The 14,849-nt window shown below is 41.0% G+C and overlaps 1 protein-coding gene across 8 annotated transcripts in view; it reads left to right on the top strand.

Annotated features, from left to right (window-relative positions):
- The window catches only part of EPS8 (EGFR pathway substrate 8, signaling adaptor), a 190,587-nt gene that overhangs the window by 137,050 nt on the left and 38,688 nt on the right, over nucleotides 1–14,849 (top strand). For all 8 annotated transcript variants that reach the window (XM_090043540.1, XM_090043539.1, XM_090043538.1 and 5 more), the window contains 6 exons: nucleotides 999–1,081; nucleotides 5,363–5,499; nucleotides 8,077–8,150; nucleotides 11,483–11,609; nucleotides 11,994–12,082; nucleotides 13,867–13,941. In XM_090043540.1, coding sequence (XP_089899666.1) covers nucleotides 999–1,081; nucleotides 5,363–5,499; nucleotides 8,077–8,150; nucleotides 11,483–11,609; nucleotides 11,994–12,082; nucleotides 13,867–13,941 — 585 coding nt within the window. The remainder of the gene's footprint in view (nucleotides 1–998; nucleotides 1,082–5,362; nucleotides 5,500–8,076; nucleotides 8,151–11,482; nucleotides 11,610–11,993; nucleotides 12,083–13,866; nucleotides 13,942–14,849) is intronic.

Raw genomic sequence — 14,849 nt, 5'->3', positions numbered from 1 at the left:
TATATATATATATATATATATATATATATAAATATATATATATTTTAAATGCTTAAAAACTACTTCCATGTTTATCTGCATATTTTATTTTGAATCTAAACTACTTCTACCTCCATGGTTGGAAACATAGAAGAATGTCACAAAATCAAAGGAAACACTTATGATGAGATATAAAATCAGTAACTTCTGCTTCTATCAAATGACTGACATGCTTCCCCACTCAGCTACCTATCCACTCCTTACCACAAGTAGTTCTGGGTATCACTGGGCCTCGCATAGTGACCCGGAGACCAGTGAATTTGGGCTTTGGCAAATTGAGGCTGAAATTGAATCTCACAGTTGAAGGCCCATCCTACATCTTAAAGGAAACCATGACCTATTTAATGCAAAGGCTATTAAATGTATTATATGTTTCTGGATTTTATTATGAATCCTCCTTTTGGAGGTAGAGTACAGTGCACTGCTAGCTAGGCAGCAGAGGGCAAAAAATGAATCTTCTGGCAAGCCAAGAGAAATTAGGGAGTGTCTCTCAAGAGTGACAGATGTTCTCTATCATTAAGAAGTTACGTTTCTGCTCTTTAATGTTGCTGCTATTTATTTAGTAGTGTATAATGCCTTTCACTAACTCACTGAAATGCTTGATAAACTTTAACATATCACGATGAAAAAAATACTGCACAAGAAATCATTGTTGACTTGAGATAATTACAGCTGTTTAGGAAAGTTTCAGCTCTGAAATACGTGCACATCAAATGATATTTTTGGGGACTGGAACACTGACAAAATGTCAGCACCAAGGCAACAGCATTGTGTTGCTTCCATCTTTAATCGAAATTAATTCATCCCTAAGGTTTTTTAAGGAAGTAATTCATACAAGTGATCCAGGGAAGTAAATATGTTTCAGAAACAAGCAGCAGATTTATTTAATCCTGCCTGTTTAGCTTAGTTAATGAATCATGTGTCTTATAGTAAGGTAACATCCGCTTCTGTTGTTGCAGGCTAGCCTTATTCATGAAGACATTGAAAGTGCAATCAGTGACAGCAAAAGTGGGAAACAAAAGAAGAGACTTGAAACACTCAGGTAAAGTTCAACATCTTGGGAATATCTGGAACTGTCTAGAAATAGTCATTCAAAATTTTCCTTTCCCTTTCTCTTAATCCACTTTCTGCTTTTATTATTCTGTACGAGTTTGAAATAATCAGGAATAAATTAGGTGCAGCAGCCTGGCTTCTTTCTGTCTGTCTCTGATTTAGCAACCTGTGGTCAGAAAGTCCTCCTCCTTCCTCTTAGGTGTCTAGCTTATTTTGGAGATTACCACAACTCCCTCTATTGGGTGAGGTGGAAAAGAGTGGGGGGTGGGGCAGGGAGCAGAGTGTACTGGGTTCAGCCAAGAGTAACACAGAAGTAAGAGGTAACTCATGGGGGTTAAGAAATGACTGAGATTTTCAAAGATATAAATGTGATTCAGTGGAAGTTTATCCTTTGAGTTTTTGAAAATCTCTATCAAAGATGCTTCCCTTTTCAGAGAAGTTGTCTTCTGTAGATCCCAAAGAACTGTACAGAGGTTACTAAGGATAAATTTCACCATTCCACAAGCTGGAGGGAGGAGAGAGGGATTAAATTAACTAGAGATGTTAATGATCTTGTCAATGCGGAAGCAGCGCATCTTCAAAGTTTCAAAGACATTTATCATACAAGTGCATAAGTTTAAAGTTAAGTGGATAATTAGTGCTTGCAGGACTGGGGCTGAAAACTAGCATTTGCAAGCAAGTAGAGCAATGAAGAGATAACATAGAAGGACCGGAACACCCTGGACACGGTAGGAAGTTGAAATACTGGTATTTTATTTTAAAAAATACAAATCCATGTATCTGAGGAATACATCTGAAATCTGTCACTGTATTATAAAACCCCAAAACTGTAAGGATGTAAGAGGTTGTAGGTCAAAAGTCCATAATAGGTCAGAGCTTGCAGTTCACTATGGCATCATGTTGGACTTAAAAACTGAATTTCTAACCTAGTGCTTTATGAATTGACACACTTGGTTGATGAATAGCAGAAAGGCTTGCTTCAGCAACTACCAACAAGTTACAAAACTAAATGACAGAAAATACTCTTTCCCAATATAAAATGAGCTATTAGTCCTTGGTATTATCTTAGCTGCACTGAGATATTTACCCAATGCAGGCAGGAAGCAGTTCTTGTACAGTCTCAAAGTGTGGGTCCTTCAGTTGTTCACTGCGTGGCAGAATGGCTTCTGGTCTGGACTGCACACAACTTGCTGAGAAATCTGCTTAGTTTTTATACTGTTTCTTTGAAGCATTGTTCTTGATGGTTGGCCAATTAAAGTCTGAACAAAGCAGGGAGGAAAAGGTTGATCATCATATCATGACTTAATTGCCTGGCTCTTGTTTTTGATTGTCTAAGTGTAAAGACTGCGTTTCTGCAGCCTCTGTAATTATAGGTCAATCACAGATGATGGGCCTTGAGTGTCAGAGGATACTCAGGGGTGTCACCAAACTTGTTTTGGGGTATTTGTTTATCAATGGGGTAATTTGCAGTAGCTCATAACTTCAGACATACACTGAATGGTTTGCACATTTTTAAGATCTTAGAGTGACTTTGGATGTCTGTTTTGAAAAATGTGAGGATGTCACATGCAGAACATCCTTCCTATATTCAATGCACCTTTTACAGGTTTTTTTTGAGATACATGTTTAGTCTCTTGTTTTCTTTAGCTGCTAGGTCAATTGAAATGCGTATGCAGTTTCCTTTACTTCCTGACTCAGCCTTTCTTTAAAGGGCTTTTTTAGGTACACATATGTGATGAGCACATCAGGACTCTGCCAACAATTTTAACCACTTCTATTATTTTATGGCATGGGTCTGGTATTAGGTACCGCAAGCACTCCACTGTCTCAATGTCTAATGGGTTGCAAGCCATTAGCGGTGTTTAATTTTCTTGTGGCAGTCTTGTTCCATTCTTTCCCCAGCCACTGTTCTGTATTTTTATGCAAGAGGCTGTGTCCAAGCTTTCACAGTTTTCCTATGCAGCACATTGGATCAGTAGGATACAGAGGCTCCCTCTGCACTTACAGGTAAAGATGCCATGGGATCTAATGCATGATCCACACAGTACCTGTACCAGCAGGAAGCAGGCTCCTGCAGTTGGGAGCTGCTTCTGCTGATGTGACTGCCAGCTGCAAGTACTGTGCACAGCTGGGGCTGAGTCCCACAGCTGCAAAGGCTCTCAACTTTGGCTGCACGTGGGGTGCAGCCAGGACCAAGAGTCCTGTCAGCTGTGGGATTCTCAGCTCTGGCAGCTGTGGGTTGCTGCTGCAATCTAATAGCCCCTGCAGGATATGGAATATCCTGTGGCTAGGAAATTGTAATGGCCAGGAGATTTGTAGCTGTGATCTCTGAGCAATTGCATGGAGCACCCCCACAGCTGGGAGATTGCAGCAGCTGTGGTCTCCCAGCCAGCCTGCCTACATGTTCAAATTAAAGATAGATAGAAATGAGCTGTAGGGTTGTTATTACACATTTTCAAGCAATAACTTTAGTTGGACCTTTTTAAGGTGCCATAGTTAATTTTGGACAAGGTTCTTTGGGTGAATCTGATATCTTTTATTAGACCAGCTTAAATAGTTGGAGAAAAAATGTTAGCAAGCTTTTGGGTTTAAAAACCCTTTGTCGAGCTGAAGAAGTCTCTGCAGTTGGTGTGTGCTCTTCATGGATGGAATGAATAGTTATCTTGTGGAATAGTTAATTTCCATATGTAGCCAGTCTAAATTTATTGTGCAGTTAACAAGGTAATTAATAATAGATACAACTTATGGAGGATGCCAGAGAAAAATGTGAGAGTTCTCTCTGTAGGTGGTTCAGATTTTGATTATTCTTCAGCTATTTTCATTCAGCTTTGTTATCATGTTTATAAAAACACATTGACAAATTGGAGGTAATATGATGAATAACAAAAAAGAATTGGCAGGTGACTGGGGAAGTAAATTCTAGGGAAAAGAAGCAGTGCTTAATTTATTGGCTATAGAGAAACAAAATAAAATATGTATGTGAATATTTGAGCGGTGTAAATGACATGAAAATCAAAAGGCAAAAATTTTAAGGTTATGATTTGACTGCCAAAGTCTGTGGGGCTTTTTGTGGTTCCTCCCCCCTCCCCCCAGTATATTTGATGGCAGTCTTCCAGGAAAAATGATGAAAGACCCTTTGCTTTTATTATTTAATACTGTACTGAGAAAACAGACATGAATTTACAAGAAGATGGATTCAGCTAAATGTTAGAAATGCTTTGAGTGTTTTTGGTCTCTAGCTCTAAATGCAGTCATTCTTTTTTATCACTTGAGGTTTAAAAATAGTCAACACGCTGAATTAGGACACTTATCAGTCAATTTGTGATGCTTAAGATCACTCTCCATTCAAGACTTCTAGACAAAGTGAAGTCTAGATCAAAGTCTGCATTTGATATTAGGCATGAATACCAAAATGTCAAGCTACCAAGCTTCTCTCCTAGACTATTCTGTAGGCTGGTTTAATAGCCCTATAGAACAGGAGTGTCAGACTCATCTGACCCCCCTGGTGGAATGAAGGTCACTGGGTCAGTCTGGTTTGGCTTGGGACAGGCACTGAAGCCAGTATGCAGGGCTAGATTGGTGGAGCACTGCACACAGAGTGAGCCCTGGGCTTGGGCCTGCATGTAGGTTTGAAATGGCCACATGCACTGCATGCACTACAGGGCAAGTGCTGCAGAGAGCTCTGCTGGGCCAGCCCTGCACAGTGGCTCCAGTGCTGCCCAATCTGGACTGGACCTGGAGCCAGCACTCGGGGCCAGTCTGGCACAGGTACTACATGCAATGTGTACCCTGGAGCAAACCCCTGTGCTGCATGTAGCATCGACAGTGCCAGTTCAGCCCACATGCCAGACCTGCTCTGCATAGTGCATGCATTGTGGTGGATTGGTCTGAGATCAACAGTTCTGATCATAGGGCTCAACGGGCAGTATGTTTAACACCCTGTTATAGAAGCATTATCATTCCTGTTAAATTCTCCATGTAAGACAAAAGAACAGGGTTTGTTTTTCGATTTATTTGCACACAAAACATATCTGCTATGGGTTTAACAGTACCTAGTGCTCCTACAGAGGCTTCATAAAAAGTCCTGTTCCAAGTACATTCACCTTTTTTTATATGTACTGCTGGCTCATTAAGGCTTACAAAGAGCAGTGTGTGATGCATACAAGTCTTTACTGTACAGTTCACTCGTCTTTTCCAATAATAATGCTTTAGAAAGGAGAGAATTTTTGCTTCAAGCTTCACTTCTTTTTTTCTCTCCTATTTTCCCTAGGATGATTTCCAAAGCTGACAGTGCTATTCCTCCACCCCCAAGAGCTCCTGCTCCTGTTCCCCCAGGGACTGTTACTCAGGTGGATGTTAGAAGTCGAGTGGCAGCCTGGTCAGCTTGGGCAGCTGAACAAGGAGACTGTGAGTATTTCTGAGAATTAACTCTATTGGGAGATGAGTGACAGACGATGTTCTGGGCAATGTATTTCTATAATGCCAGCTAAGAAGAATAACTGAGAAGTAGTATTTTAAGAGAGTTTAAAAAATGAAGCTAAAGGTAGGAAAAATTCATGAGGGTCATGTTCTCCATCCCCAAAAAAGTCAGGGAAGGGTTCTTCCCTCCAGCATATTTCCCTCTGGTTAGTTCAGTTTAGGTTTATGCCCCAGGTCATCACCACTTCCCTGGAGAGGCAGTTCTATGTTCTAAAAGCTCTGGCTGTCAGAACCAGAGTAGAGAGATTCACCTTAGCTTTTTATTTCTGATTTTTTTTTTTCATGGCTCTCTTCCATTAGAATTGATATGTCCCCATTGTTTATTAAAATCAACTGACTCTGGTTCTTACAGAGTCTTACTAATGTACTTAGTACTTAATAGCAAGCATGACTTGTTCAATGATGCTGTGCTTAGTAACAGGAGATGAGTAAAAGCGGACCATTCCAGGGTAAAATTCTGACGGCAGGGACCTTTCACTTTTATTTCTCAGCTGAGTAGGGCTGTGGACTCTGCGCCTACTAGTTTTGGAATAAACTATAGGGCTAAATTAATTGGTCATTTCTGTAAGTCTGGAAGAAAGCATGGACATAGTACTGTGGAAAAAATGTTTTTTTGAATCCTCTGCTTAGAGCTTCTGATTTTTATCTGGAATTGGAAATCTGATTTCTGTAAGACAAAAATTTGAAAGGATTGCTAATTAGATATGTTACTTCCAACTTTCAGTAGAAGGCAATACATTAAAAGAATAATTTTAGTTAAATTGGGTCTTTTTTTTTTTTTTTTTTACTGTAATGGGTTCTCATTAAAATTAAAAAGCTATTGTTTCTAAGCTTTTTTGGTTTACACTTCCCATTATCAGACTGAAGTACTATTTATGAAAGTGCATGATTGTGCAGAGTGAAACAGCTTAAATGCCCCCAGAAAACAACAATGGTAGAACACTTTCATACCATCACGCAGCATTAAAAGTATCTCAAGTGAAGACTAAACAGAGTCAAACATAAGGACAAATCAAAGGTTTTGTTGGTAAAGTGGGCTGTTACTGAATTGAGCCCCAGTCAGTTACAGAGTCCTTTTCTATTTACATGGATACTGTCAAAAATGTACTGATGGAAGCTCCCACTGTTAGGTGTCTAAATGTAACTTTAATATAGAGCTTACAGTGATTCCACAGAGCATTAAGATTAACTGTTTTCCAAAAATTGCTGGCTGTATCTGCCCCTCTCTCCTTGTTCAATCTTGTCACATCCTATTGCTTCCTCTCCTTTTTGTGAACGGTGTCACACTCTTACTTATTTGCCAGCTTTACTTGCTATGTCTTTTTCATATTTCCCCTTTTATATAGAATGTCTGCTTTGAATTCGTCTTTTAACCCAAAACTTTTCCTCTTCCTTCCTCAAAACATGCTTCACCTAGAGGCACTATGGGGATACTGATGATGACTACAAATGGGAGAAATCCATACTTCATCCACTTATACTTATTTAATTGTATACCCTTCTCTGCTATCTTCTATTACCTGATTTAGGCCTTGATTGTTGCAAACGTATGAACATGCTTGCCTTAATTCATATGAATAGTTTATTGACTTCTGTGGGGACTACACACAAGCATAAGTCTAATGTACAAGCAAGGGCAAGATCAAGGCATGAAAACTTAAAGTTCTTCAGGCCACAGACTATTTTGCGCTTTATTTTTATCATTGTTGTTGTTTGTATTACCATCAGAATGTGCCAGAACCATATTGTATCAGGTGTTGATACAAAAAGATGGTCCCTGCCCCGGAAAGCTTATGCTCATCAGGGAACAACAACACATGGTTATAGACAGATGGAGGATCACCTGTAAACAAAGAAACACTGTTGATCAATATAACAGGCAGTGGTCTCAGACCACCAGCAGCTTTGCTGTTGTCCAGGTTTTCTTTGTAGCAAAAGAGAGCTTTAAGAGGAGCAATTTTAAGTCTGATAAAGAGAGAGATTTGTGTGGTGATGAGAGAGCGCACCTCCCAAGTGAGTGGAGGAGCCAGATAGGAAAACAACATTCATTCTTGAAAATCTAACAAGGCACATTGGCGTTTGGTATCATGGGTTGTTCAAGGGCAGGAGCAGTCATCTTGATGAAGAATGAAGGATGGCAGGTATTGATAAGCTGTTAAAAGGGTATAAATGTAAAGTCTGACATTTGCAATAGAGATGGGGGTGGAGATCTGCAGAGAAATAGAAAGATACTTGGCTGCTGGACAGGAAAGCTGTTTTTGCATTCTGATTCTTCTATGGGAGGAGCAAAAGGATATCACTTATCTCCTGCCTCGGGGCCTGTAATCTTTCTTTGCTTCATTTTTGTACAGCACGTAAAACAATAGAAACATACTTCTTTTTTTGGCCTTCCCTCTACTTTTAGCACTATGATTTCTGTGTAGGGTTAGGAGAGAGCAAACTTTAGTTTTTAGTTCCTGATGTACTCTGCATTGTGTGTGTTTTTCTCTTTCTCTTTCTTCATAGATGAAAAACCCAGACAGTTCCCTGAACATGAAGAAACAGCTGAGATGATGGCAGCCAGGATTGACAGAGATGTTGTAAGTGAGAAAATACATGCAGTATCGATCAGTCTTCTAGATCAGTGGTTCTCAATATTTTTTGTACCAGGACCCATTTGTAAACATCAGTGGCCAGTCCTGACCCAGTGCTCCTCACTTCCAATACGCTGCTTTCTGCCCCCCTCCCCAGGTCTCATCCCCCGCAGTGTGTGGGGCAGGGAGGATGTGTTCAGGGTATGGTGGGTCCCAAGCAGCCCCTTGCAGGCTGGAACTTTGCCAGTCTGCAAGGGAAAAGCCATGGTTTCCCACATTTTTCTACTTTAAAGAAGAATACATTTTTAAAGTTTGTTGATCCATATTTAAAGTTTGTTCATGGCCCTTTCATATAGTCTTGCGACCCACTTTTGGGTCACAACCCACAGGTTAAGAAACACTGTTCTAAATTGTTGCTTCATGAGCAGAAAGAGACTTTTTTCCACAAACAAACTTCATTTCAGAAGGAAAAATTTCCAGCCATGCCAGATTGTATCTACAATAGATTTTCAAGGAGCTGAAATGAGAACTGAGATGAGTACTAAAATCAGATTCAGTTCTGGAAAGCTAGAAACTTAGATATGAGAAACAAATGCACTCAAGCTTTGCTTCAGGAAGGTGCTGAAGAGTATACTTATCCCCTTATACTTTATGGGGCTTAAATCTGTTTAAAGTGCAGCAGAATTGAGCTGGACCTAAGCATGTACTTAAGTATGTTCTTGAATTGTCACGCATACCTGTGCTTTACTTAGTCTATTCTTCCCCTTATGCATAAGAGTTACCATATTTACTTGAAAAAAGAAAAGGTTTTTTCCCCAATCAGCATGGGAGGGAAAAGCCCCTCATCTTTTATTTGCATACCAGTAAACCCCCTCATTAAATATGTTCCCTGTTATTAAATTGCTGCTAGAAGGAGCATGTGCTCAGTCATAGAAACCAGCTAGGAACTTGACTGAATGTAGCCCATGCTGAGTATGGCCATATTATACGTGTCCTGTATTAGGTAAATACACTGATGGAACCTTTTTGGTCCTTAGAAAAAAGCAGGCAAGTGTTCCTTTCACAGGGAAATAGTGCTGGGCCTGGAGGTACTGGCAATACCAGGCTGGCACCAGGAGAGCCAGAGTGAGCCCTGACACCCTTCCCTTGGTGACAAAAGTGCTACATTTGATCATACCCAAAAATGCTGAGAGGTTGATGAGGCATCTTTTTAGGGAAAAATTTTTATGTCCCAGGTCAAATTAGCCAGATCAGGTCCAAATCCATTTGACTCATTTGGAAACCATATGTGGCCCTGCTACTGGCAAATATCTTCCACCCTAGCCTGGGGCTTCACATATTTCCAAATCATTTGGAAAGCATCCTACATTCAGGCTCAAGCCTGGAGACTTGGGATTTGGGTGCCCCTGAGTTTTGCTTCCCCTTAGCAGTATGGCCACAGGAGCAAGCTAGGGAGGAATCTCCCATTTCCATACAGCTGGCATGTAGCTGAGATCCTCCTGCTGGAAACTGGCCAGTGAGAAGCTAAGCATGAGGCTCTTGTAGGGAGTCCTGTCTGGAAGCATACAAGGGTGCACCCTGTACTACACAGTGCCTTTTGAATTGCATTACCTTTCCCTACCACCAGCATGGTCATAGTATTTCCCCTGCCAAGTAATTATGGGGTATCCTTTACAAGGGCAGGTCTGTGCAGTCTATCTGAATAAGACACAGTGCTCATTGTGCCCAGCCTCCCTGAGCATCAACTCTTTTTCAAATCATGGTGAACCACTATATCAAATACATTTCAACTTCCTCTTCACTCCCACAGCTCAGCAGTGCCTTTCTTCATTTCCAATTATTCCTGTTTCCCCACCAGCCTTAAATGTCTGGCAAACATCACCAAGCTCATGTCTCTCAGCCTGTCGCATATGGTTAATATGGCCCTTTATCTTGAGATGGAAATGGACCAGGCAGCCCTGGACCTCATCTGCATATAAATTTTTGGAGGGTCTCAGGACTTGTGACAAGAACACCTGGTTCCCATCATGAGTTGGGGGGCTAGTTAGCACATGGATCCTTGGTTGAATCCACACACATACAGAGCAGTGTTGAGATATGGGATCACCGTGGCATGAAATATTATGGGCTCTGCTGGGGTCCAGCCCAGTGAACTGTATGGTAAGTCATGAGCCTTTTGGCTTTGGACTAATATCATGCATGGCTTGTATTATGTATAAGTAGGTATAACAATGCTACTCAAAAGCTTGTTTATGGAGTACCTATGCTAAAAACTGCAGCAGTTTTCAACAAGTTAAAATCCCGCAATTCTGGACCAACTAAGTCTATGGGTACCTATAGTAATTTGCACTCTGTGGGAATGTTTATTTCAAAGTCAGAGGTTTTTTTGGTCCTTTGCTTTTCAGATTTTCAAAGGGTAGGGAAGTGGTGGATTGGGGGAAAGGAGGGAACTGCTGCCCTCCCCTCAGTCCCTTTCTCCCCTCTTACTGATAAGTGCAGCTCACTACCATGTGCTCAGAGAGGGAATAGCCTATGCGGGGCTAAATAGTAAAATGGGGCAGGAAGAATGCAGGGGGAAGATGTTGTAGGGGGGAGCAGAGGGCAAGCCATCTGACCCCCACCCCCAATTTTCCCTGCTGTAGCAGTCAGAGGGGGACCAATTCAAGACAGCCCTCCAAAAATTAGATTCTACACTTGAAAAATTGTAACAAATGTATATATCTTCCTTATAGAGAATCTAATTACTGGGGGATTTTCATATATTCAACATCATTTTATAGTCAAGCACATATGGTATTTAAGTTGGTTAAGGAATCTTCCATATATAGCAAAATGAAGTAAGGTATTTAGTAAAATAGCAGTTTTACTGTATTACATCAAAGTAAATATTAAAGTATGCCATGTAAGAAAATGGCTCAGTTTTAGATCCCTGGTTGGACTAGATGGTCTCTTTGAACTCCCTTCCAGCCTTACTTTTCTATGAGTAGGATAGAAAAAATTATGCTTTAACAACATTTTTTTCATGTACTCTGTGGGAAAATACATTCTGTGAATTAGAGCTAATGGATGCCAAAATGCAATACTTGCCTAGAAGAGCTTTTAATGATTGTGACTTTTTCAAAAGGCTATTTAAACTTTAGAAATAAACAAATGTCAGTTTTATAAATGTCAGACTTAAAATGAACCTAAACATACAGAACTTTCTGCAACTGATGGTGAATGTAGGAAACTACAGATTTACTGATTTTTTGGGGGGTTTTTTTGTTTGGTTTTTTTTGTTTTAATGACCAACTGCTATTCAAGACAGGGAGAGTGATTGTTTTCTTACTTTTCTATAGCAAATTCTGAACCATATTTTGGATGACATTGAATATTTTGTTACTAAACTTCAAAAAGCTGCGGAGGCATTTTCTGAGCTTTCAAAGAGAAAGAAAACCAAAAAAAATAAAAAGAAAGGACCTGGAGGTAAGAGCTACTCCCCCTTCCATGCCCCTAAGATTTATTATGATTATGATCCCCCTCCCCCCCCCCAAACCATGTATGTACCTAGGAAGTGTGTGTGTGGGGGGAGGAGTTTCTTGGGGTGGGGGGGTCTTATTTACATTTTTATGGTTGCAATTTCAATTTAATTAAATGATTTTATTTTCCTTTAGGTCTGGATATATAGTGAGAACAGAAAATTGTTCTAGTCTACAGCCCTTACTCATGTAAGCAAATCCCATTGAAGTCCCATTCTTCAAGTCAATGTGGAATACTGATGCGAGTAAAGGCTTCAGACTAGAACCCATAGCAATAACTGCAACTGTGCTGGATTACTCTAACAGATGCATTTTTCATTTTGTTCACTAGAGGGGGTTCTCACTCTCCGTGCAAAGCCGCCACCCCCAGATGAATTTGTTGATTGTTTTCAGAAATTCAAGCATGGCTTTAACCTTCTTGTAAGTACTTGCTACCAGCTACTGCTCCCCAGGCAGGAGCAGCATTTCCTGGCTTCTCTGAAGTCAGACAGTGTGTTATTTTTCTTTCTCAGCTGCCTCAAATTTGACTGAGGGCACCTGGTCATGTCAATTTTGCCCCTTGCACCACAAACCACCACCCATCCCTAGTTGCTAGTATGTTTTTGTTGTTGTGGGGGGGCACATTAATATGAAGCAAGAAACAGATGGGTAGCAAGCCTGGTGTAGCATCTTTGCTAGAGCATTAGTCTTCTGGGGTATGTCAGCATGGTCAGGGGCATGAAAAATTACCTTGCCCCCTCTCGTTCTCACTCCATCTGTGAAAAATGATTTTAAAAAATGTATTGTAGCCTCTGTTAAAATGGCATTGGTCATGCGCCAACAAGTATGCTGAAGACTGAAAGCAATGCTGAGCTCACCTGGGCCAGATTGCATTTCTTGAACCATTTGTACACAGAGCAGAAGCAAGTGGTTGGTACTCAATCTCATGGTTAAAGGGGCAGGATACGTGCCTCTGTGATAAATCCATGTTGTTCCTACTTCATGTTCCAATCCAGTCAAGTTGACTTAAGCAGAATTGAAAGTAGCTGAGCTGGTCCTTGGGTGATCTGGGCTCCAAAGTCCCTATCTACAGAGGAGCCAAAAATGGCTCAGGTGGCATTTGGCTCCTTTCATCTGTGTCCAAAATTGCAATGCCAATCTATAGATCCTGGAGCAGCAAAGATTTGACTGGGCTGTCTCCTGACTGATGGATTGTGTGTGTGGATTTTTTTATTTCAAAAAAAGATACAGAAAAAGGATGTTTCAAGAGTTTTACTAGCAAAAGTAGAATTTTAATTGTAAAATGATTTCCTGAGAGGTTTGTTAGGGAAAAGCTCAGCTCTTGCACATGTGCCAGTCTCACTATTAATACGCTCTATTTAGTATTTCATTTGTGCCTGTCAGATTCTGTACTCATTGCCATTGCAAAGTACACTGCATAATACTTGTCAAGTATGCCATGAAAATGCACATGAAATGTATTAGCCTCAAAATACTCTAGCCCATGGATTGCTCTTGCCCTGTGCATCACCAGTCATTGGCACCTTGTGGTACTAAGTCGCATATTGGCTGCTGGTGTCTGTGTGGAGTTTGTGTGTTCTGGGGGTGGAGGGTGTGATGTACTCTACAAGATATTTGTAAGGGTTGGGAATTTAGGGAAAGTTGCCCTACGTCATCTTTTTATATACTTGAAATTGTAGTTAATTCAGGCAAGTGCCATAGCCTCTGTTTTGCAGATCAGACTGGATGTTTACAATAGTGTCTTCTGATCCTAAACTCTTAAATCATAGACACTCTTGTGGAGAAAATCAGGTCTTCTCCATCTTGATGCTCTTCCACCTGAGAGCACATGGTTGAACAGTGTGATGCTCCACATTTAAGATTTCTTAACCCTTTCTTCTCCTGCCTCCTGCATTTAAGAGCCTTTCCTCAAGCACATTACAAGCATTTACACAAGCCTTACCTCCTCATTGGAGGGTGTACTGTAGTAGTTAATGCAATGTTTTATGGGTTGTTTATGCGACATCTCCTTTCCAAGGGGTAACTGGGAGAGGGGCATGTCCCAGTTTTTATCACCCCATACATATAATAAACACAATAACATGCAAAATATGACATGCATTTTAATTCCAAAACTAAAATATCTTCCCTTTGAAGGGTGATTTTGCTAAGAACTACTTAACTGTCATTAAAGTTATCAATTTGTTTTCTTTTTCCTCCCTCAGGCCAAATTGAAATCCCACATCCAGAACCCTAGTGCACCTGAATTGGTTCATTTTCTGTTTACACCATTAAATATGGTAAGGTTTTATGATTTTTTTGAATGTGTCCATCAGGCTTGCTTCACTTAAGTGTGCTGGAACATTTAAAAATGTAATAAGATTAAAAATGGGTTAGTGGGGACAGGGTAAGGAAAAATTACTAGTGTAGTTCATTTTTTGGATCAGGACCTATTTAGAAAATAAGCATGTTAAGTACATAAGGAATGTCATATTGGGCCAGGCCATAGGTCCATGTAACTCAGTATCCAGTATCTTTTAGTATCAGAGACAGGCAGCCCAGAGGGAGCATGTTTACGCAGGGCCTGTCCAAGCTGATCTCTCCCCACCCTTCTTCAAAGCTTCCATCACTCGAAGACCTAGCAAGTAAGGCTGTGCGAAGCTTCGGTCGTTGATTCAATTCAGCAGAGATTCGGCCTGAATCGGTGGCCAAATTTCTGAATCTGAATTGAATCAGGAGACCCTTTAATATCTCCAAATCAAATTGGAACCCTCCGAATTGATTTGGAAAGATTAGACTATTCAGACATAGACACAGCTTTAAATGTTTTTTCTAAATACCTCTAGGTAGCAGGTGGCTCGTGAACGCTGAGATGCTGGGGCAGATGGAGAGTCCCACAGGAGTGTGGAGGTCCCCAGTGCACTTGGCAGCAGACGTAGAAGTTGACCAGAAGCACTTCTGGGTCCAGCAGGGGATGTGGTGCCCCTCACCCCTCGTGTGCCGCCAGCTCACCAACTGGTACCTCCTCGGTTTGGGGGCAGCAGGGGTCCCCCTGTTGTCGATTGCTGAGCTGGGGGAGTGAGGGGTGCCCCCCAGCACAGTCCCCAGGAAACCTGGAAGTACTTCTGGTTTGCTGAGCATGCGTGGGACCCCCCAGTCTGCGCCCCTGTGGGATACTCCATCCACCCCAGCATCGCAGTGTTCACGA

Source organism: Crocodylus siamensis, chromosome 4 (genome assembly GCF_052110815.1).
Source record: "Crocodylus siamensis isolate JL-2025a chromosome 4, ASM5211081v1, whole genome shotgun sequence".
Classification (NCBI taxonomy): Eukaryota; Metazoa; Chordata; order Crocodylia; family Crocodylidae; genus Crocodylus; species Crocodylus siamensis.
Note: the sequence above shows the minus strand (reverse complement) of the source record. Positions and strands in the feature narration are given on the sequence as shown.